Consider the following 26,617-nt stretch of genomic DNA (forward strand, 5'->3'; position numbering starts at 1 on the left):
TTTCACAGTTCATGTGCGATACACACGCTTCGCTCTAGGGCCTCCTGAAGCATCTTACACGCCGAGACAAAGGGACGCTCTCCTGCTAAATGCACGCTCACTGATTACAGGCGCGTACTTGGGAGAAACACGAACTAGCCTTGCACGGAAAAAGCATCCCCTCTACTTCTCTACCCTTCTCTCCCCCCTCCCCCCCGGCCTAGTCCCACACTTTCTCCCCTAAACCAAAACCTAACCAGGGACCCAGCTGAGGAGAGCTGCACCGAGGCATTTGTGGGAAAATCCCCCTCCCCGGATTCTTCCCAGGAGCAGGAGGACTGCATAGATTTGGAAAAGTGATTTGCAGAGGAACATAGTTCAGAAGGCAGAAGCTGGGAAATACTGGATGGGGAACAGCTTGCAGAAGAAACTCTGGAGGGGGGGAGAGTTAACAGATTCACCGTCTCTGGAAAGCATCCATCCGCTCTCCCCAAGGTCAAGGAGAGCAGCGAAAGTGGCAGGACAGAAAGTACAGAGGGAACTAGCTCAGATTACGAGACGCAGAAGTGGCAGGGGTGACTAGGGATGTGAGGGACTGGACCTCTTCATTCGGAGCACCGCCATTCCTAGAAGACGGGTTCTTTGTCCCCTTGCTGGGATCATTAAAGTTTCTAACTGGTAAGAAGTCTCCTTTTCCTTTGTTCTGCTTATCTACAACCAAGGGGGAAGGAAGCCAATTCCCTGAAGCCTGACAGATGCTGATCCACAAGACAAGGGCAGCCCATCATTTTGGCAGTGATGGGTAGAGTCAAAACTCAACAGATTCATCACATGCCTTAAGCATTCCAGATTCACACTCTCCCCCTGGATAATCTAGCAACAACTTGCACCTTCTTTTGTACATCACGTATATGTGACCTTCATGACTTTAATACATATATATGTGTATACAAATTTAAATACAAACACCAAAACATCACACGGGTTCCATGTATTTAAAATTGATTTCTGCCTTTATGAGTTTCTTGACGTAAATTAAATAGTGAACATTGAGTGCAAAGTTGCATGCATTTATATGGTTTTTAACCTGTGTGAATTTGCTTAGGAATATTAAGGTCTCCACTCCGTCTTAAGCTCGTTCCACATTTCCTACATCTGTGGTTTCCCCTGTGTGAGTTAGCTGATGTTTCCTAAGGCCTCCACTTTGACAAAAGCTCTTTCCACACTCCATACAATTAAATGGCTTCTCCCCTATGTGAGTTAGTTGGTGTGTTCTAAGGTTTCCACTTTGACTGAAGCTCTTTCCACATTCAAGACATTTAAATGGTTTATGCCCCGTGTGAGTTTGTTGATGTATTCTAAGTTTTCCACTTTGACTGAAGCTCTTTCCACATTCAATACATTGAAACGGTTTCTCCCCCGTGTGAGTACGTTGATGTATTCTAAGGGCTCCACTATGACTAAAGCTCTTTCCACATTCAATACATTCAAATGGTTTCTCCCCTGTGTGAGTTCGCTGATGTGTTCTAATGGCTCCACTACAACTGAAGTTCTTTCCACATTCAATGCAATTAAATTGTTTCTCCCCCGTGTGAGTTCGTTGATGTGTTCTAAGGGCTCCACTACAACTGAAGTTCTTTCCACATTCCATACATTCAAATGGTTTCTCCCGTGTGAGTTCGTTGGTGTATTCTAAGGTGACCACTACTACTGTAGCTCTTTCCACATTCAATACATTTAAACCGTTTCTCTCCCGTGTGAGTTTGTTGATGTCTTCTAAGGTCTCCACTACGACTGAAACTCTTTCCACATTCAATACATTTAAATGGTTTCTCCCCTGTGTGAGTTCGCTGATGTATTCTAAGGTCTCCATTTTGACCAAAGCTCTTTCCACATTCAATACATTTAAATGGTTTCTCCCCCGTGTGAGTTCGTTGATGTATTCTAAGTTTACCACTTTGAGTAAAGCTCTTTCCGCACTCCATGCATTCAAACGGTTTCTCCCCCGTGTTAATTCGTCGGTGTATCCTCATTCTTCCACAGTGACTAAAGCACATTCCACATTCCCTGCATTTAAATGGCTTCTCTGCTCTTCCCACTGATTTCACAGACCTCTACGTAGAATTCTGACCATCATCTTCCTCCCCTGTTTGGGGCAGAGAGAGAATCCTGTTAGACTTTTAGGAAAGACAAGAAAGGAACTGAACACATGTCAATCCCAATGTGCACCTTCTCCATATTCCAAATTTTTAGGAATGCAGATGTGATAATGGCAAGAGAAACCCATGATCACTCCATTCACACTTAAGAAAGCACCATCATTTTATAGTAGATATCTACGGTGGAACTGGCTTATAAGACACATTTCTGTCTTTTTCTTTTTCAAGTGAGGAAATGATCACAGGCTCCAATAGCAGTCTCTCCTATGAGGAAGAAGTAAAACCGAAGTGTTCTTATGCCACATGTAAGTGTAAAATTATTGCAATATATTAGAACCTAATAACAGCCTGCTGCATCAGGCAAAGACCCACCTAGTCCAGCATCCTGTTCTCACAGTGGCCAAGCAGAAGCCTGTGGGAAACCAGCAAGCAACATTTCAGCTCAAGAGCCCTCTGCCCTCCTGTGCTTTCCAGAAAATAGTATTAAGAAGCATTATTGCCTAGGACTACGAGGGCAGAGCACAGAAATCAGCTTAATCCCTTTTTCCAAGATATCCAAGTTGCTGGTCGTCACGGTCTCTTGTAGAGTGGAAGTCCATAGATTAACTATGCTTCTGTTTATTCATCTTCTGCAGCCCATAAAGGCTCATAAATGTATTATGGCTTAAGCTTTTGTGAGCTACAGTCTGACATTGTGGAATCTTGACTAGGAAAGCTGGTGCCACTATAAACCCGTGAGTCTTTTTGTCGGGTTTTTGTACTTATTTTGAACTTAAGTCTTAATCTGCAAAGGACTGCTTTGAATACATGGGTGGCCCTTGAATGGAGGAGAAGAAAGCACCTTGCTTGCATCTGGATCCCCTGGGAGAGGCGGTGGATCCAGGGATTGTGAATGAACAAGACCTCTCCCTTCCGTGCGGTGGGAGTGGGGTGGGTTAAAAGTGGGGGAGAGACCTCCCCCTCCTGTCCTTTTAGGAAATAGGAGCTTTTGCCGTGAGTAAACAACTTAGATGGCAAGTTCTCAAGAGAAGCACTTTGGAGCCCTGCTTGCTCATGCTATCGGTGTGTGCATGTGTGTCTTTGGACCTAGAAGACAACATACACTAGTGGTCAAAATTGTGGAAACCTTGGAGAAGGTGTTCTTCTGGGGTTTGATGGCTCATAATACCCCCCTTTTTGGGAGTAATACCATAAAATTATATATCAGTGGAAAGATACAGTGATACCTTGGGTTACAGACGCTTCAGGTTACAGACTCCGCTAACCCAGAAATAGCACCTTGGGTTAAGAACTTTGCTTCAGAATGAGAACAGAAATTGTGCTGTGGCGGCAGCGGCAGCAGGAGGCCCCATTAGCTAAAGTGGTGCTTCAGGTTAAGAACAGTTTCAGGTTAAGAACGGACCACTGTAATTTAAAGTACCACTGTAATTTAAAGTAGAATGTAATACAACAACTTTTAGGAAGAATTACGACATAAATAAGTAGGACATTTGTCAGTGTGTTATGTGATTGCTATCAAGTTGGTTGGGGTTTTTTCCCCCTTTCATTTCGTGAACTTGCAAAACGTAATAAAATTAAACAAATGGCACAAAGAGTTGACTTGGTGATTATGGACTTCCAGTCTGGATGGTGGAGGAAATGGCATCACCTGGGGCATCGTCCGAGTTAAGACGGAGCCTTTAGGGGGATTTCAGGTGACTGAGGGGAAGTTTTAGGGTTAAAAAAGAAAAGCCCTCACAAAACTCTGCAGAAGAGAGGGGCTGCAACGGGGTCCAGCTGAGCCCCAGATCTTCCATCAAACCGGCTCCCGCAACTGAATCAGCAGTGGGTTGGGGAGGGGAGGACGGTCGAGGTGGGCTGTCGGCTCCAACGCACACCTGAATACCCAAAGCCTAAAAGCCGCCCTCTGAAGTGACAGATTTTCTGTTATAAGGTAAAATAAAAAGAAGCTTTTGGAGAGGAATTAAAAATATTTGGACTTAAATTTGAACTTCAAAGTGAGAAGTATTAAAAATGGAAGCCGTGCTTCCGCTATTCAGGGGAGAACCCTGCAGAGACGTTTTGTGAATAAGATGAAATGAGATGAAAGCCCCCAAAAGTCTACATTACAGCCTCTGACTGAAAGCAAATGTATTTTTAACCCTAAAATTCCTTCTTTGCTGAAAGAACAGGATTTGTAAATAGTTGCCTCTCAGTTTTGACAAGCTCTGCAATTTGAATATCCAACACCTTGGAAATTTTTGAGACATCCAACAAAGTCTGGCAGGATTAGACCCTGTGTAGCTGGAGGGGTAATAAAAAAGGAAAGTGGCCAACATATAGAGATTTGTTAATAGAAGAGGAGAAAGGTTTGAAATTTAAAAGTTATGAAAACTTGAAAGGTACTTTACAAAGTTGGTTGCGTCACAGACAAATTAATGAGCAGTTTAAAGAAGATAATAAAAGGGGGTTCAGCTATACTATCTCAAAAGGAAATTGTGGAGGGAAATACCAAATTATTGAAGAAAGCATATAACATTTTGCTATATGGAGAGACTTTAGATGAGAAGGTAAAATCGGCCCAAATAAAATGGGCTCCGCATGTCGGGCTTAATATACAGTTGGAGGAATGGGAAAGTTTATGAAAACAAATGTAAAGTAATGAAAGTTATGAAATGAAGTTATGAAAACAAATGTAAAGATATAATGATTGTATACCATTAAGAGAAAATTACAGTGGTACCTTGGGTTAAGTACTTAATTCATTCCAGCGGTCCGTTCTTAACCTGAAACTGTTCTTAACCTGAAGCACCACTTCAGCTAATGGGGCCTCCTGCTGCTGCGCCGCCGGAGCACAATTTCTGTTCTCATCCTGAAGCAAGGTTCTTAACCTAATGTACTATTTCTGGGTTAGCAGAGTCTGTAACCTGAAGCATCTGTAACCTGAAGTGTATGTAACCTGAGGTACCACTGTATTTGAAAATGATATATAGATGGTATATCACACTGGAAAAACTGCAAAAATGTATAAAACAGGATCCAAGATATGTTGGAGATGTAAAGAGAAAGATGGTAGTTTTTTCATGTATGGTGGGAATGCAAGAAGGTTAAAGAATACTGGGAAATGATATATAATGAACTGAAAAAATGTTGAAAAAACCCTTTGTTTAAAAACCAGAATTTTTCCTGCTTCTAATTTTAGATCATGATACATGAGAGGGAAATTGGACATAGTTTATGTATGCGACAACAGCAACAAGAATTTTATTAGCACAAGTATGAAAAACAGAAAACGCCAACAAAGGAAGCATGGCGAGCCAAGCTTATGGACTACGCGGAACTGGCTAAGCTGACAGAGAGAATACATGAGAGAGACAACATTGATTTCAAAAAAGAGTGGGAACCATTTATAACCTATATAAAAAGACAGTATAAAGATATGGACTCATTGGCAGGTTTTGACAACTATATAAGAAGCAAAATCAGCAGAGTATAGAATTTGTTTAATAAATCAATACGGAAATATGGGGGAAGCCAAAGAGGAGGGAGGGGAGATATATGGATATAGAAATTGTTCAATTAAGATTTGTGGAAATTTGTTGTTATAATTTGAAAATTCAATAAAAATAAAAATTTTTAAAATGTGTTGTGCGATTGCTATCAAGTTGGTTGAGGTTTTTTTCATTTAGTGAGCTTGTAAAACGTAATAAAATTAAATAAATGGCACAAAGAGAAAGGGATGTAAAATAGTACTCTTAAGTGAACAAGGCTACAGTTATGAAGATATTAGAAGAAAAATTGGCAGAAACTTAACCAAAGGGGGCATTTCTAAATTTTGGAAGAGGTATAAGGAGACGCAGTCACTACAAAATCAGACTGGGCTAAACCCATGTTAACTGGACAGGCCATAGATTGTTTAATGAGCCCAATGCCTGGGAGAAGAGGAATGCTTTTGCCTGGTGTCTAAAGAGAAGGAAGGAAGGAAGGACACTGAGGTTCACTTCCGAGGGTCTTCTGCCAGTTCCCTCCCTGCAAGAAGCGAGGTTACAGGGAACCAGGCAGAGGGCCTTCTCGGTGGTGGCGCCCTCCCTGTGGAATGCCCTCCCTTCCAATTTCAAATAAACAACTATCTGACTTTTAGAAGACATCTGGAGGCAGCCCTGTACTGGGAAGGTTTTAACGTTTGATCTTTTATTATGGTTTATCTAAGTTGTAAGCCACACTGGAAACCCAGCCAGAGGGGCAGGTATTATTATTATTATTATTATTATTATTATTAACCTGCCCATCAATGCCCAAGCCTCTTCCCTTCCCCGCCTCCTTCCAGGCAAATCCCTTTGCACCAGATCCGGGCAGGAAGAAGCTTCTCTTTCCACAACGGGAACCCCCCCTCCCCCACCTTCAAGGCCCCATTAAGAAAAACAGCTCCCTTTCCTCTCTTCTCTTTTTCTCCCCGCCCGGAACTTGTGCAGGCCGCCTCTCCCCGTCCCGGGGCTTCTCATCCTGGACCCCCATCCCTTGCCAAGCCCCTTCCCTCCTTCCCCGCCGCTGGCTTTGCACTCACCCAAAATCCTGACGCGGCAGCAGCTGCAGCGACCCTGGGCAGCGGGGGCAGGAATAGGAGCCCCCGCCTGGGAGGCACCCCGCTTAATTAGGAGGCTTAATTAGGACGAAGCAGACCCCTTCCCTCCCTCCTTTGCAAGCCCCGATTTTATCTCCGCTGATGAAGCCGGAAGTCAGGTGACTCTGGCGAGGAAGGAGAAGTTTCTCCCCCCCCCCACAGCCTCTTTCCTTTCCTTTCCTTTGATAACTGGGGGAAGGAAAACCTTGCAGGACCAGCCAATGGGGAGACGAGGGAGGGAAGCTGGGCTTCCAGTATAGGGAACATCAGCTACTTTGGACCCCGCCCTCCTGCAAGAACGTATTGTAATCAATAAACTCTTCACTGCCTCACCCGTTTGGTTCAGATTGTATTTCAAGGAGGGATCAAGGGTCTCATGACCCACTCTTACAATGTAGGAAGCAGCTTACAGCAAAAAAAGCCTAATGACTCTTCTGGGTAAATGAATAAATTATTTTAATAAATATCTAAATGGAGAGCATATTTTACATTCTCATGTTCATGCAAACATGGTTCCACTACAACCTCACTTAGTCCCCACTTCCACCTCAGCAAAGTGTTCTTTATACAGAAATCTCCTGAAAAGAAGTCTCTCTATTTACATTATAGGGAGGGACCACTCTCTGACTGGCTTATTGCACCTTCATAACACCCTGTGTCTTTTGCAGTGTCCTGTATTCTCCTCACAGACACACAGAAACAGGGAACAGTGACATGCAGCAGCAGCAGCAGCAGCAAGACAGACACGCTGTCAAAGAATACCTCCCATTCGACCACTCCCATGAATCTTTGGGGGGGGACCATGTACTTTAGATGCCTGCCAAATGTACGCTACGGATGTGAAAGCAATATTCTTCACAGGAAATACTGAAAAAAGTGGAAGGCAGTTTTAATTTGTAAGGAGAGAGGGGAAGTTCTTTGCTTTGCTTTCAATCGTGACAAATAAAGAGATAAATTTAAAAAGCAACCCCGATTTTCAGTGCTTTCTTTTTAAAGCAAATATGGTGCCGGTAATCACCATGAAATTGTTACAGTAAGTGTAATACTTTGAACAGTTTGGGGAAAAGAGGTTCTGGTACTGCGTAACCTTGAGTACCCCGGAAAAAAGACCCCTTTTTCTTTTTTTTTTAAAAGCACCATAATTGCATGGGGGGGGATTGGGGGGGAAGACAATCAACACTGCCAGTAGTACCTGTATGCCACCATATACACAAGAACTCTGTAGCAATGAATCCACTAGCAAATGGGAGGGGGGTGATGGGTGATAAACAAATCTAAACAGCATCTCGAGTGCTGAGATCCCATCAAAGGGAAGGGAAATGTGCACATGCCCTACAGCTGTGATAACATCTCTCTGAACGTCTTTATTTTTTCATACTATATCCATAGTTCCCTCAACCATTCCTTAACTCCAACTCCCATTAGCCCCTACTGGCGTGGCCAATGGCCAGGAATGACAGAAGTCATAGATGTCATAGCATAGTTCAGTGGGATGTGGGCAGGCCTTAGGTTTGCCTGCTCTTGCGCAACTGTCAATTTGGAAGCTTCCACTGTTTTTCAGACCAAGGGCCAGATTCCCTCCTAGATCGCCTTCCAGGGGCCACATGCCAGGGCTGGGCAGGGTGAGAGAGGCAAAGGTGGGTCAAACAAGGAGCGCAACTTTTGCCTTTCTACAGGAAGTTATATCTGATACACAAACACATACACACAACTATCTGCCCTCTACTATCTATCCCTCTACTAAAGAGGGAGGAGGCATTGTCAAGAGTTGAAAGGTACATCCCAGCTGGCTAAGGGGCGAAGCAGAGCCATGGATTCAGAGCAGTGAATTCAGAGGACCACAGACCACATGTGCATTTGGCCCCCCGGGTCTGAAGTTCTCCACCCTTGGCACATTAACACCATGTGCAAACCAGGTAAGTGTAAAGAGTGCCGTTTCAACCCAACCGTGGTGTATATTTTATACAGGAATCAGTTGCGGCAGCAGACATGCAGCCTCACACCTCTAGACCTGGCTTGGCATCAGAGATGAGGTTGGCAACCAAGATTTAGAAAGCTGAGGCATCTCTGTCCTTCAAGGGCACTATACCACTTTAAACAGTCATGGCTTCCCCCAAAGAATTCTGGGAGCTGTAGTTCGTTAAGGTTGCTTGGAGCTGTTGGGTAGAGTTGCTGCATTTTGAAGAGCAAATAAAGACGGTGCTTATGATGACTCTCTTTTTTAATACCTCTACTATATGTAGGCTATCAAAGCTGTGATGTATTGTTGGGGGACGGGCAGGAGAAGAGAAGAGGACAGCAAGTCTTCAACCACCAGTTATATCTATATCTCATCCAGAAAGTATAGCCAGAGAGATCTTAGCAAATTTATCCACTGGGACAGAAATTTTACCCCTCAAAAAAAGAGGACACATAGCAACCCTTAAAACCCTTATTTCTCTCAAAGAGTTACAATTCCCCAAGTTCTCTCTACGTATGATATCTCTGGGAGATCTGTCGCTCGCGGCGATCAAACCTGCAACCTGCGCACTATCGGCACCACACTCTAACTAACTGAGCTATCCAGAGAACACCAGCTTATGGAAGGATTGTTTTAAGATGATGAGAGAGAGAAGGAGAGAGAGAACAAATTGTCTCTGGGATCCGTTTCTGGGCTACTATCTGAGCTCCTCTGCCAGCCCCCTGCTGGATGCACTAGGCCTCACCTTGAGCAAACCTCTTTTTGCAGATGCTGATCCTCATCTTCAATGGGAAGCTGCCCTGAGGGATCCCAAGATTCTGCGGCCACTAATGGTGGACGTGGGCTTAATTGTCCTCTTCATCCTGGAGCACAGTGTCATGGCTGCTCAGCAAGTCAAACACTGGACCAGAAGTTGTTACAGAGATCTTTCTATGTCTTCTGCACAGCGCTGACTCTCCAGGTAGAGGTATCAGTTTGGGGCACCAAAATGGGGGGAGAGCGGACTTCCGGAGGCGGCGCCAACGGCAATGGCGGTCTCCTTCTGAGTAGGAGGGAGAAGCCCTGCAGAAAGTGGGTCTGTCCGCTACGGCGAAGCGGAGACCCAGCTGGAAATCGCAGGCAGAAGGAGCCTGCGAGCGTGGGACTCGGCGGGCACCCTCAGCGCCCCCCGATTTAGCGAGGGAGCCCCGTAAGGGGTTCCGGAGCGCAATGGGAGCGGCGCGGTGCTGTGAGTCGACTGCTGCTTCTGTGGGGTGAAGCCGCGTAGCTGTTGCCGGAGAGCGCTGACCTTTTTCCTGTGAAAATTTGGCTGCTAAACGACTACCCGTGAGTAGGTGAACTTAAAAGATTGGACTTGAAGGGGGAAAAAAAGCGTCAATTTGGCACTGAAGCGGAAAGGTGTAAACAGGAAGTCCGCCTTTCCGTTTTGTAATAGATCAAAGCAAAGACGTTTTATGCTAGTACTTTGAAAGCGGAGCTGCTAAAGTTTTAAATCCAAGCATTAAAGTTAAAGAACTCCCCCCCCCCCCAGATTAGGAGAGGGGGGGAAGCAAGGAAAGTGACTTTATTTCTTCTGGGAAAATTAAAAAAAAATTTTTTTTTTTTTGAATCCCTGGGAACGGACTGCCAGGCTTATGAGAACTGTTACATTGAAACTTGCACTACCTATGGACATTGTAATCTTTAAGGTTTAACCCTGCAAGGAGATACATTTTGAGAGTCTTCTTTGGACTGGAAATTGTTGCATGTTTTTATTGAAGGGGACATGGAAAGTTAGAAAAGACTTTGTTACTGTGAATTCTATGGCTGATACAGTGTCCCCCTAGAGGACTATTGAAGTGTGCATCCAGCTGGGGGAATTTTCCATTGCTGACATTAGGGAATTTCCACAGTAAGGCCTGACCGTGGGACTGACCTTGACTGAAGATAAAAGGGGATGACTGATCAAAGAGCAACAAGATCCAAGGGCAGAGCACAACAGTCTAGTACAGTCTCCCAGCAACGTAGAGCATCTGTACCCGGCCTCCCTGTGACTCAGGAGGAAGATTCGGGGCAAGCTGAGACAAAAGGAATGGCCTCAGAAGGGGAATTTACATCTGTACTGAATAAAATTTTTGAGAAATTGGAAGGCCTAAGCAAACAGGTTTCAGACCAATCAACCAAAATTGAAGGGAACACAGCCAGCATTAATTCAAACACAAAAGTTATTGAAAAACTGTTGGAGGAATCTGCGTCCACTAGAAAAATAGCTGAGGAAGCAAAAGAAAAAGTTGTGGCTGTGGAGGAAGACATTAAACCTATGCGCAAACAGATTGGGGATCATCAGGCTTTATTGTCTATGATCGAATTGAAGGAGAAACAGACAAACCTGAGGATCAGAGCTGTGCCGGAACTTGAAAAGGACAATCTGAGTGACTATCTTACACAGGAATTTGGGAAATTTTGGAATTTGGAGCTGGAAAAAGATTTTAAGATAGTGAGCGCCTTCAGACTTGGAAGAGGGGGGAGGAAAAACAGGGTGAGAGACTGTTTGGTGACCCTCCGTACGAAGGAAGAGAGGGATAAAATATTGAGTGCACACTTTCAGAAGACCTTAGAGATCAACGATTCCAGAGTCGAGATTTTTAAGGATATACCGAAATATCTTTTGAACTTGAGAACCAACTACGGAGACTTGGTGGCTTTACTGAGAAGGAATTGCATTGCCTTTAGATGGGAATTCCCCCAGGGACTATCTTTTACCTTCAAAGGGAAAAAGTTCAAAATTAGATCAGTGGAAGACAAGGAAAAATTTCTGAGAGACTACGAAGAAGACCTACAAAAAGAAGCGACAGAAGAGCTAAGAGCCTTGAGACCAGGAGTTTTAGACATAGCACTACCACCTTTGGGACCTGACAAATCGAAAAAAAAGATACCACCGCAAGAACTAGATGAGCTTTTGGGAGCAGTTGGAGGAAAATAGAATAAATACATAATGTCTCTGCAACTATTAAGCTGGAATATTCACGGTTTTAACTCCCCGGAGAAGAGGAGGAAAGTATTTCATTTATTGAAAAAGGAACAATTGGACTTAATTTGCTTACAGGAAACCCAAGTGATTAGGCTCCATAGGAAAGTTCTGATTGATAAGAGATTGGGCCAAGAATTTATTTCATCGGACAAAGTTAAAAAGAGAGGAGTTGTTATTTACGCCAAAGAGAGCCTATCACCGAAATTTGTTTTTAAAGATGAACAAGGAAGATTTGTTGCAATTGAGATTCAATCACAAGGAGAAAAATATTTGATCGTAGGAGTGTATGCACCAAATGAGGGGAAGTCTGAATTTTTTAAGAAATTGCATGAGACATTGTTGGACTATATGGACTACAACATCATTATGATGGGAGATATGAATGGAGTGGTATCTACAAACATGGATAAGTCGCAGAGACAGGTGGTAACTAAAGATGGCAGACTACCAAAAACCTTTTTTGAATTGACTGACAATATGGACTTGATTGACATTTGGAGAACCAAGAACCCCCTTGGAAGAGAGGGAACATTCTTTTCTGAAGCCAATATGACCTGGACAAGAATTGACCAAATATGGATAACTAGAGGACTGGCACCTAAGACTCGAAAAGTGGAAATTTGCCCAAAAACTTGCTCCGACCATAATGCAGTGAAGATGGAGATGAAATTAACACCAATCGGTTCCTTCAGATGGAGGATGAATGACACCTTGTTTAGAGATCAAGAGGTGATCAAGAAGGCCCAAAAAACATTGAGAGACTATTTTGAGATAAATTTGAATACTACGGTTGAAAAAAGGATAATCTGGGACGCAAGCAAAGCGGTTATGAGAGGGTTTCTGATTCAACAGAATGCAATAAAGAAGAGAGCTCAAAATGAGAAAAAAGACAAAATTTTGGAAAAAATAAAAGAAGGAGAGAAGAAACTAAGAGCGAAACCAAAATCGCAAGAGATTCTGAGAGAAATTAAGTTATGTCAAGTACAATATATGCAAATGATAAACCAGGAAATGGAATGGAAAATTAAGCAGATGAGACAAAAGACATTTGAATCGGCTAACAAATGTGGGAAACTGCTAGCTTGGCAGATGAAGAAAAGACAGAAATTAAATACCATCACAAATCTGGATGTAGATGGAAAGAACATACAGAATCCATTGGAAATTAGAAAGTGTTTCCAGAGATATTTTAAACAACTATACACACAAGGGCCACAGAAAGAGACTGATCTAGACCAATTTTTGAGAAAAAATGGACTACAAAAAATCTCTCAAGAAAATAACACAATGTTGAGCCATAAAATTACAGAACAGGAGGTGGAAGGTGCCATTCAGAATATGCAGTTGGGTAAATCTCCAGGGCCAGATGGTTTAACCTCCAAATACTATAGATCTTTGAAAGATTGGTTAATTCGGCCGCTAAAGGAGGTCTGCAATGAGATCCTAGAGGGGAAAAAGGCACCGGAGTCGTGGCAGGAAGCCTATATTACACTTATACCGAAAACTGAGTCTGAAAAGACGCAACTCAAGAACTATCGCCCCATATCCCTGCTTAATGTGGATTACAAAATATTTGCTGATATTTTGGCTAACAGGTTAAAAAAAGTATTAGTGGAAGAGATTCATAAGGACCAAGCTGACTTTCTCCCAGGTAGACACTTGTCTGACAATGCGAGGAATATAATTAACATTTTGGAGAAGCTGCAAGTGAACATAAATACAAAAGCAGTTTTAATTTTTATAGATGCGGAGAAAGCCTTTGACAACATTTCTTGGAGTTTTATGAAGAAAAATCTTCAGGGGATGGGGGTGGGCCAAGGGTTTGAAAATGGCATAAGTCCAATTTACTCAGAACAAAAGGCTAAATTAATTGTTAACAACGTGGTGACAGAGGAATTTAAGATAGAGAAAGGTACACGACAAGGTTGCCCAATCTCCCCATTGCTTTTTATTTCAGTCCTGGAGGTTTTATTAAATATGATTAGAAGGGACCGTCTGATTAAAGGTATTCAGGTCGGAGCTAAACAATACAAACTGAAGGCTTTTGCAGATGACCTAGTTTTAACGTTACAGGAGCCAGAATCTAGTACGAAAAGAGTATTAGAACTGATTCAAGAATTTGGTCAGGTGGCAGGATTTAAGTTGAACAAGTCAAAAACCAAAGTCCTTGAGAAAAATTTAACACCGATTGAGAAAGAGAGGTTTCAGAAGGAGACAGGTTTAACATTAGTGAAGAAAGTTAAATATTTGGGGGTTAACATGACTGCTAAGAACTTAAACTTATTTAAAGATAATTATGAGAAATGTTGGACAGAAGTGAAAAAAGACTTAGAAATATGGTCAAATTTGAAGCTTTCCTTGTTGGGCCGAATTGCAGCTATAAAGATGAATGTATTGCCAAAAATGTTATTTTTGTTTCAATCTTTGCAAATCTTGGACAAGATGGACTGTTTCAAGAAGTGGCAGAGAGACATTTCTAGATTTGTCTGGCAGGGCAAGAAGCCCAGAATAAAATTTAAAATACTAACCGATGCAAAAGAAAGAGGTGGATTTGCCCTGCCAGACCTTAAACTTTATTATGAATCGGCCGCATTTTGCTGGCTGAAAGAATGGCTGCTTCTTGAGAACACAGACATTTTGGATTTAGAAGGTTTTAACAATGTCTTTGGGTGGCATGCATATTTGTGGTACGACAAGGTTAAAGCACACAAAGCATTCAAAAACCATATTGTCAGGAAAGCATTGTTTAATGTTTGGATAAGATACAAAGACTTATTGGAGAATAAAACCCCAAGGTGGTTGTCACCAATGGAAGCAAAGGCTCTGAAAAAGTCCAATATGGAGGCCAAAAGGCCGAAATATTGGGAAATATTGGAACAATAAGGAGACAAATTGAAATTGCAGAGTTTTGAGAAATTAAAAGATAAGGTGCGAGATTGGCTTCATTATTATCAAATAAGAGAGGCCTATAATTTGGATAAAAAAATTGGCTTCCAGGTGGAAAAATCAAAATTGGAAACTGAATTGTTAGAACCCAAAACTAAAACACTTTCAAGAATGTATAACTTGCTGCTAAAATGGAACACGCAGGATGAAACAGTTAAATCTGCAATGATTAAATGGGCACAAGATGTCGGTCATAACATTATGTTTGCTGACTGGGAACAGTTGTGGACCACAGGTATGAAATTTACGGCATGTAATGCCCTAAGAGAGAATATTATGAAAATGATATACAGGTGGTACATGACACCAGTCAAGCTGAATCAATCTTCCTGGCATGATGCTGTTCGGATTTCATACTCTGCACTTTCATGGAAGTGATATTTCCAAAGCAAATCCCCCAGTTTCAGCGTTAAGTCTTTGCTCCTTGGTACAGTTTATTTTGAGCACAGAGCTCCCAAACTCACATCGTTAACTCAGCATAGCCTTCATTATGTTGTGAAGCAAAATGTATCATTGTAATGATGAGGACTAGAATCTTGCACAATTTAAAAACAACAACCCAGTGCGGATATGATTTGTATGATTTGGCTAATGCCTGCAGGTCCAGCGGATTTTCTACAATGTGATCGCAGTTTTGGAGTCCCAAAATGCAGCCACATTAGACGTGTGCCTGCAGGAGAATCTACTTTTATCTAATGCGCCTTTTCCTTCCCACCTAGCTGCTGATGAGGTACTGGCAGCCTGTGCAGGATGCTCCTGTGCTCTGGAATACGAGCAGGGAGCCGTGGGTCACTTGGGTCCCTCTCATCTGCTTCATCCTCCACTTCATTGCTTGGCTGGTCATCTTTAGCATCCTCCTCACCTTTGACTACGCAGAGCTGATGGGGGTCAAACAGGTACCGCGCAGCTTCCCTTTTCCCATCTAGAGAGGCCACCGTCCGGTATTTGGTGGCTGAGCTCAGCGAGGCTGAATGACCCAACCAATGAGGGTGATAGAAGATCTTTCCTCCTGCTGTAAAATATTTCTAAAAAGAGAGGTCCCAGGGTTGAAGCAAATTTGGAAGCCATGACCTCTCTCTTGGAAGCTCTTAATGTGCTCTGGCTTTACAGTGATAGCAGTTAGGGGGGTGCATTGGATTTGGATGAATTCTGAGGGATTTTTAATAATAATAATAACGATATTTATTTGATTTTAAACCTATAAGATCATATCAATACACAGAACATCCACATTTGGAGATTCCTCATAATCTCTGGACTTCCCACCTTCCCCTCCGTGGGTCCTATTATTAAACCTTTTCTACTGCACCTTTTTCAATAGTCCCTATTTTATATAAGTCCATTATCTCCACAGTACCTGCTATATTACGAGTGTTATTGCAATCCTGCTAGTGTTTTCGTCTGTTTAAAGTGGTCTCCAAGATAAATTATAAACTTTCCCCATCTAACAAAGGATGGGGAAAATTTATAATTTATTTTGGAGACCACTTTAACAAAGTTCTGGTCTTCTTGGTTTCTGAAATTTCCAGTCAGTTTTGCCGTTTCGGCATAGTCCAACAGTTTAATCTGTTATTCCTCCTTGGTAGGGACTTTATCTTTTTTCCATCTCTAGAATTCTGAGGGATTTTTGGCCAAGGCAGTGACCGCAGAAGCAATTAAATGTTTTCTCAGCAGTCCAGATAACAAAACGTAAACAGATCTCACATTCCCCCTTTGTGAATATGTAGATGCCCAATGTGTACGCAGGTCTAAAATGGTGTCGTTTCCTCAAAAGATTTGTGTGTCTGCAATGGAAACTGGTGTTTTTTTCCTTCCACAGGTTTACTACCACTGCCTGGGCATGGGGGACCCTTTGGCTGTGAAGTCCATGCGTGCTGTCCACCTCTTCTCCTACCTTTGCCATCCAGTGTACCGGAGGTTTCTCCTCGTCCTGTGGGCCGTTCCCTGCCTCTCCCTTGAACGCCTGCTCCTCGTGTTGCTCTTCACGGTCTACATCACCTGTGCCCACAACCTCGACCAGCAGGACTACCTCTACCTGCAAGCTCAGCTGGACAAGAATGGCCCCTCCGTCCTTAAGAACTGAACTGGTGTGGCCCCAAATTTATATGTGGGTGCTGGTGTCCTAGTATATTGGGGCCTGAGAGCCTGGTACCTTGCACTCTTCCATGCTAAGCACTGAACGATGAAATGTGCCTTCTATCTCCTTTTGCTTTTACGCACTCGGGACTTGAGTGGTCTATAAATGGGACCTAAGAGTTCTGGCTTCCAGCAGGCCTACTTTGCTACAACTCTTAAAACACATATAAGGAGCTCTACATGGTGATCCCAGGTTGAGCCACATGGTCCAGTAGGTTGGAATCCTTGAGTAAAGAGGTGGAACTCCAAAGATGGCAGAATTCAACCCCAAGTTCCTTGGAGGGAAGTCTCTAGAGCAGGGGTTGGGGAAAGCCTATGGCCCTCCAGAAGTTGGTGGACTTCAGCTGCCATCAACATGAGGTGGTCAGGTTGTTGTTGTTTGAGGGAGGCTTTTTTACGATTCACAACTGCAGACAGCAGGCACATAGCTCAACAGTTTAATCTGTTATTCCTCCTTGGTAGGGACTTTATCTTTTTTCCATCTCTAGAATTCTGAGGGATTTTTGGCCAAGGCAGTGACCGCAGAAGCAATTAAATGTTTTCTCGGCAGTCCAGATAACAAAACGTAAACAGATCTCACATTCCCCCTTTGTGAATATGTAGATGCCCAATATGTACGCAGGTCTAAAATGGTGTCGTTTCCTCAAAAGATTTGTGTGTCTGCAATGGAAACGGGTGTTTCTTTCGTTCCATAGGTTTACTACCACTACCTGGGCATGGGGGACCCTTTGGCTGTGAAGTCCATGCGTGCTGTCCACCTCTTCTCCTACCTTTGCCACCCTGTGTACTGGAGGTTTCTCCTCGTCCTGTGGGCCGTTCCCTGCCTCTCCCTTGAACGCCTGCTCCTCGTGTTGCTCTTCACGGTCTACATCACCTGCGCCCACAACCTCGACCAGCAGGACTACCTCTACCTGCAAGCTCAGCTGGACAAGAATGGCCCCCCCGTCCTTAAGAACTGAACTGGTGTGGCCCCAATTTTATATGTGGGTGCTGGTGTCCTAGTATATTGGGGCCTGAGAGCCTTGTACCTTGCACTCTCCCATGCTAAGCACTGAACGATGCAATGTGCCTTATATCTCCTTTTGCTTTTATGCACTCGGGACTTGAGTGGTCTATAAATGGGACCTAAGAGTTCTGGCTTCCAGCAGGCCTACTTTGCTACAACTCTTAGAACACATATAAGGAGTTCTATACGGTGATCCCACATGGTCCAGTAGGTTGGAATCCTTGAGGAAAGAGGTGGAACTCCAAAGCCTATGGCCCTCCAGAAGTTGATGGACTTCAGCTGCCATCAACATCTGGAGGGCTGTGGATGCCCCATACCTGCTGCATAGGCTTAAAGGGATATATTGGGCCCAAAAAGATTTTCCCCTAGTGCTAAGAAGAACAATGAGTCACTGATAACCAATTGGAATTTAGGTGAGATGGTCAAGTTGTTGTTGTTGTTGGAGGAGGCTTTTTTACGATTTAAAACTGCAGACAGCAGGCAGGTAGCTCAACAGACAAAATGTTCCCCATTTCTGGGAAAGCTTGAACCCGTGGAATCAGTGGGGCACTAACCCCAGTAACCTCAGTCTGCCCCCAGCCATTCCCCACCTACTGGCTGACTTTACTTCCAACCAGTCAGGGGGTGGCTCTGTCTGTCATGGACTCTGCTGCTGGCCTTCCTGCCCTAGAGGGCACCAGGCAAACCTGACTGGGATTCTGCAGCTATTAAAAAGCACAGAAGATGCCTCAGTTGAAATTCTTTATAACAAAAGAGCATTAGAACTGGGTTTTTCAATTCATTTTTTGCTACAGAACTTCTGCCCAAGTGCTTTTTAAAGTATAGGATTTTTAACTTTGATTCACAAGCAAGAACTATTTTAAAGAGGTAGCAGCCTAGATAATTGGTGGAGTGGGCTGTGAGGTTTTTTTGCTTTTTGCAAATATACCTCTTCAGCACAGTGTCTTCCAAATACATTTCTGTTCCAAGCAAGCAATCAGAATTCATTGCCCATCCTCTTGCTTCTGTCGCGTCAATTCAGTTCCAAAGCATTCTGAATTCCAAGGCCTACCTGGGCTGAAGAAGACAAGGCCTTGAGAAAGATTCTGGTCAAGATGGCCGTCCAGCAGTGGACCACCTGCCTCTCAAACCCAAATATATCTCCATGTGGTGGGTGACTTTTAACTCGCCCCCACCCATCAGAATTAATGACAAAAAATATGATTTATGTGATCTTTGAATCAAGTACATTTACAGGCAAAAGCGGGCTGTGGGGGGGGGCAGGGGTTGATTCTAGGATTATGTCTCCAGGCTCTACCTAGCAATGGTTGATCTTTGCCTTAATTTGTAACTCAATGCCTTGAACATCCACTAGCATTTATTTTTAAATGCTGATAATGCTTTCATTGTAGCTTTTTTTAAATTTCTGTACCCCCTTGCTAACAAAGTATTTTTATACACATGAAAAGCAAATCTTGGATTGAGAAGATAATGGTTTGTAAAGTAAAAAAAAGGGTGTGTGTTTTTAAAAAAAGTTTATGTCTGTCTCTGTTCTGAAATTTGGTTTTAATGTAAAGTGTTTCAATATATTTGGGTTTGTTTATTAAGCAGAAGTGATGAGCTGCTCCTGGAAGCTAAAAATGAGCTCTGTATCAACAAAAGTTTTACCTCTAATTATTCATAATGAAAAGTTGTAAGAAACATGAGATTTTCCACCCTTGAGTTTTTGAACTACAACTCGCATCAATCTTGGCCATACAGGCTGAGCCTTATGGGAGTTGTTCCCCAACATCTGAACAACCCCATGTTGGATATCCCTGCTCTATATTATTATTTATTTCATTTCTATACCGCTTTATATTTTTAAGAAAAACCTCAAAGCGGTTTACAGCATATTAAATCAATAAAACATACCGTATTTTTCGCACCATAGGGCGCACCGGACCATAGGGCGCACCCAGTTTTTAGGGGGGGAAATCAAGAGAAAAAAAATTCCCCCCCAGCCCCAAAGAGCAGCGTACAGGCTGCGCACAACCTCTCCCTGCCGGAGGGGTTGCGCGCAGCTATGGAGCAAGCCAAAGCAGCAAGCAGGATGGATCCCGCTCGCTGTTTTGGCTTCCCTTTTAGCCCCTGCAGCCTCTCCCTCCCGGGGGACAGAAGGCAAGCAAAATGCAAGGGAGATAGTTAAAGATACAGAAAACTGAATGCAGACTTCCAACACATAGCAAGGAGAGACAAGAGGGACTTCTTAAACGAGCAGTGCAAAGAAATAGAGGGAAACAATAGAATGTGAAAAACCAGAGATCTGTTCAAGAAAATTGGAGATATGAAAGGAACATTTTATGCAAAGATTACCATTATAAAGGACAAAAGTGGTAAGGACCTAACAGAAGCAGAAGACATTAAGAAGAGGTGGCAAGAATACACAGAGGAATTATGCCAGGAAGATATGGATGTCCCATACACCCCAGATAATGTGACTGATGACCTTGAGCCAGATACCCTGGAGAGTGGAGTCAAATGGGCCTTAGAAAGCACTGCTAATAATAAGGCCAGTGGAAGTGATGACATTCCAGCGTAACTATTTAAAACCTTAAAAGATGATACTGTTAAGGTGCTATACTCAATATGCCAGCAAGTTTGGAAAACTCAGCAGTGGCCAGAGGATTGGAGAAGATCAGTCTACATCTCAATCCCAAAGAAGGGCAGTGCCAAAGAATGCTCCAACTACTGCACAATTGTGCTCATTTCACACACTAGCAAGGTTATGCTTAAAATTCTACAAGGCAGGCTTAAGCAGTATGCAGACCGAGAACTCCCAGAAGTACAAGCTGGATTTTGGAGGGGCAGAGGAACCAGAGACAAAATTGCAAACATGCGCTGGATTAGGGAGAAAACTAGAGAGTTCCAGAAAAACATCTACTTCTGCTTCATTGACTACGCAAATGGGAGTGCCTGACCACCTCATCTGTCTCCTGAGAAATCTCTATGTGGGACAAGAAGCAACAGTTAGAACTGGATATGGAACAACTGATTGGCTCAAAATTGGGAAAGGAGTACAACAAGGCTGTATATTGTCTCGCTTATTTAATTTATATGCAGAGGACGAGATGGTTGGACAGTGCTCTCAAAGCTACTAACATGAGTTTGACCAAACTGCAGGAGGCAGTGGAAAACAGGAGTGGCTGGCGTGCTCTGGTCCATGGGGTCACAAAGAGTCAGACACGACTAAGTGACTAAAGAACAACAACAATGTCCAATCAGCATTCTCCAATGTAGAAGCAATTCTGAGAATGTTCCTTTGAATGATGATTGCAAATTGCCATTTGTAAAGATCTGTTTCTCGACTGAAGAGGATAAAAAATGAATTTCGAACAACAATGTCTCAAGAGAAATTACTTCAGCCTCATGTATATAGAAAGTGACAAGCTAAGCAGTTTATCATTTGATGATATCATCAGTGACTTTGCTTTGGCAAGGCAAGAAGGAAAGTATTGTAATTTAGATCATGTTTGTGTACTGTTTTTATACACAGTACACAATGAATCATGATAAAATTATACAGTTGAATGGGTATTGGGTAGATGCATTAATACAATTAGTCCTGTAAATTAATTTTTATGTACAGGTGTGTGTAGTATTGGTATTATTTTTAAATCCGACATAGTACTAGAAATACTGTCTTTTACACTCACTAAGTGTAACAGGGTACAAAGGTCTGCTGTCCCAATGAAGAATGTGGACTATTATGGTAATATTGACACTTATATAAAAAAATGCATTGTATTAACTACAACTGCATTGTACAGGTTATAACAATTAATTTCATATTAATAATGCTATTTATAATTATTAGTAGTTTGCATCATATATTTACAGCTATTATTATAGCAAGTTTCTAGGACTAGATTAGGAGTCTTTGTAAGTTGTGTTTCTAAAGGAACTTTTGTTATTGCCAAATGCCAATGTGTTTGCATTATTAAGTTTGCTATGAATAACAAAATCATTTTAAGTTAGAGCTTAATAATTATTTCACTATTAATATACTTCATAATTGTATTTCAGTTCAACAATTACTTTGAGAAAATGCATACTCTGTTATGTGCAAATGGTTTAGATACCTATTAGGTCCATAAATTACCATACAGCCTATATTCAACACAAAAAACAGCGACAATTTGTGGTTGACAAAGGACAGCTGGACATATAAAGGGCCCCATGACCTCCAGTAGCTTAGGGCCTCATCAAACCTCAATCCGCCCTGCCCCCACTACTTTATGCAAGGAGTTCAAGGAACAAAGAGCTCTTTGGAGAAGGCCTCACCCCTTCCTTCTTCCTGCCAGGCCCCCCTGCCTTTGTTTTCCTCCCCATCTTTTCCTCTTTCTCCCTCTGCCATCCAGCAATCCATGTCCCCATCTCCTCTACAAAACGGAAGACTTGGATGTTTGGATGTTTTTGGTGTTTCTTATTTTGTTGGAAGCCGCCCAGAGTGGCTGGGGAAACCCAGAAAATGGGTGGGGGGTATAAATATCATAGTATTATTACTATTATTACTACTATTGTATGCCTTGCCAGCAATGCCCAACCCTCTCCCCTTTCCCGATTCCCTGCAACTCCCTTTGCACCAGATCCGGGCAGGAAGAAGCTTCTCTCTTTCCACAACGGAACCCCCCCGCCCACCTTCAAGGCCCCGTTAAAAAGAACAGCTCCCTTTCCTCCCTTCTGTTCTTCTCCCCGCCCGGAACTTTTGCAGGCCGCCTCTCCCCGTCCCGGGGCTTCTCATCCTGGAACCCCACCCCTTGCCAAGCCCCTCCCCTCCTTCCACGCCGCTGGCTTTGCACTCACCCGAAATTCTGGAGGTGGTGGCAGCGACCCTGGGCAGCAGGGGCGGGAATGGGAGCCCCGGCCTGGGAGGCAGGATATTTCCGGGGGCGGGATAATTGCAGTACCCAGCCAATGGGGAGAGGAGGGAGGGAACCTGGGCTTCGAGTATAGGGAACAGATGCTCGTTGCCTTAAGGGTTAAAGCCAGAGAGTGCAAGCTGCTAGAGGGGAGGGTGCTGCTGCTCGATACTGACTTGGGAAAGGGGGTGGGGCTTAAGCTGAACAGCTGACCGGCCCCCTCTGCCCTCGTGCTCTGCCCTTGTCCTGCAAGGAATCGGGTGAGTGCAAAGCGTCACGGGGTGCAGCAAGCTTTGGGGGGGGGTGTTGTGCAATGCAATGCAATACCCATGGAATTGGAGTTGGGGGTGGAGAGAGAGCAGGCAGGGAAGCGGTGGGTCAAGTGTGGGGGTATTGCAGCTGATTCATCCTAGTTGCAAGTAAGAGACAGGGGCCTCTCCCTGAAGGTTCTCTCTCTCTTTCTCTCTCTCTCTCTCTCTCTCTCTCACACACACACACACACACACACACACACAGAAAAACATTCGTCTGCATGCACACACAGATCACATGAAGACCCCTGTAGTTTGATCAAGCCCATCTAGTCCCTGTTAGAATCTTAGAGATGGAAGGGGACCCTGAGAGTCATCTAGTCCAACCCCCTGCAATGCAGGAATCTCAGCACTGTCTCCTCATGGTGGCCAAGCCTGCAAGGAGCCCAAGAACATCTCTCCCCTCCGGCGGCTTCCAGGAAACCTCATTCAATTAAGCATAATAATAATATTATAACAACATTATTTGTACCCGCTCAAATGGCTGGGTTTCCCCAGCCACTAGGGCAGTTCCCAACAGAATATTTTTTAAAAAACAATGAAACATCAGCATTAAAAGCTTCTCCATACAGGGCTGCATAATAGGAGTTTGCCTTTGTAAAATTGGAGAGTGAAAGAGGAAGGAATCTCAGGGTGGGCTTTTTTTGTGGGGGACATGATTTTTCTAGTCAGGGGGCAGAAGGAGCTGGAGTTAATCCCTAGCTGGAGATCCGCCATCCCCTTGTCTCAGTCTAGATTTGGGTCTCTGCCTCCTCCATGTACTTCATTCTTTCTTCTCCATTTCTCTCTATGTGTTAGGAGAAGTAACTGCTCAGTCGCAATCACTTGGGACGAATTCCTTTATATGATAGATTATATATAGATATAGATATACTTTTGTAACATAAGCCTGCCTTCAGGAATCTAATTGTGAACTGCATGAAAATGAGTAAACTACCTGTATATTGATTTTAATAAGATTGTCGTGTCTACACTTTTAAAGAGGGATAACAAGGGATCTTACTAGGAATCTTAAATAATGAGGCTCACATGAGCCTGCAACGAGCTTACCGCTGTGCAAATTTGAAAAGGGGAATGTTTGAATTATGCTAAGATAGAGAACTTGTTAACGCAAGTTAGTATGGATATCATCAAATAATATATCCTTTCCTGCCTTTCTAAACATTCCCACAGGTCACTCCGTAGCTAGAGATCTGCCATCCCCTTGTCTTGGTACAGATTTGGGTCTCTGCCTCCTGGGATTTTAGACACACACGGTCGCCACATGTTTACTGCAGCAGGCAATGGCTCCCTCGCATGTGTGAACAGCCATTGGGGGTCACTCTGAAACAACACAGAGATTGGGCGTTGCTTTGACGAATATCCTGCAACCAACCACCTCCTGAGCCCTCTGATCTCTCCCCTTGCCAATAAAAATAAAATACTTGTTTACCTGACGCTGACACAAAAGCTCACATACTATAGAAATGAATGAAATGTTTATTTCTTTCCCGCTTTCCTTCCCTCTCTCTTCCCACTTTTCTTTCCCCCCCCCAAACTCCATATTGCCTAGAACAGTACTGTCTCACTCTGAATAGGACTGACTTGTTTGAAGGATTCTGTGACTTGAAAACAGGGACTCTGGGTGTACCCAAGAATTTAATAAAAACATTTTTAAAAACAACAGTCTCTCTCATCCATTAACATTCTTCAATGCAGCTTCATTGGAAAGCCATGGAATGTGATCCTGCAAAGGGCCAGTCTAGGTATTAGGGCTGCCACTTTTTTTGCACCTAAGAGGCAGACAATATGCAGTAGGTAAATAAGATATTTTGGGTTGTAGTTGAGGAAATTTCCTCTACGCCAGCAAAAAAAGCCCCCAAACATACTCCAGAAAGCACATAGTAAACCTGCTGCATACATGTTATCTATCGCCTTATAACATGCCCTGTATGGAGCAGTTACAGAAATCTCAGTATGGTGCCTATACCAGTTTTTGTACAGCCTGGGCCTATTCATATTTATTTAGGAGTCCCATTCGGTATTTCCTGACCCACTTCTTACAATGTATGAAGTAGCTTACAACAAAAAAAGCCTAATGACTCTTCTGGGTAACTGAATGAATTGTTTTAATATAAATTTATGAAGCAGGACCTGGAGGAATTTTACCCTTATGCTTCTCATATAATCACTTATACATATAATCAGTTATCAGTTATCAGTTATCTATATATCCATGTATAACCAGATATTTCTACAATGATTTTATAATCCATGTTTGAATCGTGAAAGCTTCTGCTTGGCTTAATAGCAAATTGCTTAGATCTGAAAAATCCAAAATGAACTTTGTCCCAGAACCCCTCCTTGTTCTCTCCCTATCTCACTGAACATAAGGGGGGAAGCAATAAATCTGATGTGCTGGCACATTCCCCCCCTTGTCCAGACAGGGTCTGAGCAGTGAAACAGGAAGATGCTAATCGCAGAATGTCCCAGTAAAAGATGGCCGCATAGGAGCAACGTTCGAAGTTCCTTTCGTCTGAGTTTTGTTTCTCCTCGCCATAATCTGGGGAAAGGTTAAGACTGCATGTTCAAACTGTAAAAGCAGAAGTTGGGAGGGAACTCTTTACATGATCAAGAGGGAGGCTTGAATGCACTCATTAGCTTTATTTTTGCTGCCGTTTGCAATTGTATCCAATTATGTCATGATCTATGATGTATGTACTCAGGTATAAAGCCTCTGGGCGCTAGGGCCCGGGGCACAGTCTTTTGGAAAGGATTCCACTGGGTCAATTATTGCTCAGCAATAAACATCACTTTCTTTTTCTCCACTGCTACGTCTGTCAATTCTTAGACACTATTTGAGTTGGTCACTGGTACCTTAAAATCCTTCCAACAATACAATGGAGAGCATATTTTACATTGTCATATTTATGCAAACATGGTTCCACTCCAACCTCACTTACTCCCTATTTTCCCCTCTATAAAGAGTTCTTTATACAGAAATCTCCTGAACAGAAGTCTATTTACATGTATAGGGGGGGATCACTCTCTGTCTGGCTTATGGCACCCTGTGTCTTTTGCAGTGTCCTGTATTCTCCTCACAGACACACAGAAACAGTGAACAGTGACATGCAGCAGCAACAGCAGCAGCCAGCCAGACTCACTACAGCTCCCAGAATGCTTTGGGGGAATCCATGACTGACTGAAGTGGTACTAGAGTGATTTAAATGTGGCGTGGATGTGGAGAAGGCAAGCAATCAGGAGGTGACAGTGAACAAATGGAGCCTCCAGTGCCATTTTATGTTCCTCACAGGGCAACACAGCACTCGTCCCCACTGCCTGCCTTCTGAGATCTGGGACCGTTGCCAGTGACAGCTTGTGACACAGCGTTGTAGGGCAAGGCTGTTTCAAGGGAAGGTGGGAAAATGCATTTCTGCCACGGTCAAGGTTAGCTAACTGACTGGATTCTTGAATAATAGGTTTATTTTTGCTTTTCACTCACTTCTGCGAGGCTCATGCTGTGTGTCATTACCATAGGAAACCATTTTGGGAGCCCAGTTAGGAAAACGAAACTCATCCTAGCTTGCCCCTTTTGAATTCCAATGCAGAGCACTGTATTCAGATTATTATTTTGTTACCACCCTTCACTAT

The 26,617-nt window shown here is 43.2% G+C and overlaps 2 protein-coding genes and 1 long non-coding RNA gene across 10 annotated transcripts in view; 1 reads left to right on the forward strand and 2 right to left on the reverse strand.

Annotated features, from left to right (window-relative positions):
* LOC310757234 (nurim-like) overlaps positions 1-26,617 on the forward strand; it is a 131,514-nt gene that overhangs the window by 59,089 nt on the left and 45,808 nt on the right. The window contains 5 exon segments of the mRNA XM_083602512.1: positions 9,467-9,613; positions 9,616-9,659; positions 15,374-15,550; positions 16,474-17,153; positions 18,095-18,228. Of these exon segments, the coding sequence (XP_083458638.1) occupies positions 9,467-9,613; positions 9,616-9,659; positions 15,374-15,550; positions 16,474-16,737 (632 nt within the window). The 3' untranslated portion in view covers positions 16,738-17,153; positions 18,095-18,228.
* The window catches only part of LOC310756461 (uncharacterized protein), a 148,891-nt gene that overhangs the window by 35,278 nt on the left and 86,996 nt on the right, over positions 1-26,617 (reverse strand). Inside the window, exon 2 of one of the 8 annotated variants that reach the window (XM_083600593.1) lies at positions 22,621-23,362. The exons of 5 other annotated variants lie outside the window; for them this stretch is intronic. The gene's annotated coding sequence lies outside the window, so the exon portion shown is untranslated. Of the gene's footprint in view, positions 1-6,681; positions 7,835-22,620; positions 24,857-26,617 lie in introns of those variants that run through there. 2 more of the 8 variants (XM_083600592.1, XM_083600594.1) reach the window with 2 other exon arrangements.
* LOC310757401 lies at positions 1,831-6,758 on the reverse strand. Its single transcript, XR_014545158.1, has 2 exons — positions 6,678-6,758; positions 1,831-2,125 (listed from the first exon to the last, which is right to left on the reverse strand). It is a non-coding gene; the product is annotated as an uncharacterized lncRNA (long non-coding RNA).

The sequence above is a fragment of the Podarcis filfolensis genome, assembly GCF_964270895.1.
Source record: "Podarcis filfolensis genome assembly, chromosome: 2".
Taxonomy (NCBI): Eukaryota; Metazoa; Chordata; class Lepidosauria; order Squamata; family Lacertidae; genus Podarcis; species Podarcis filfolensis.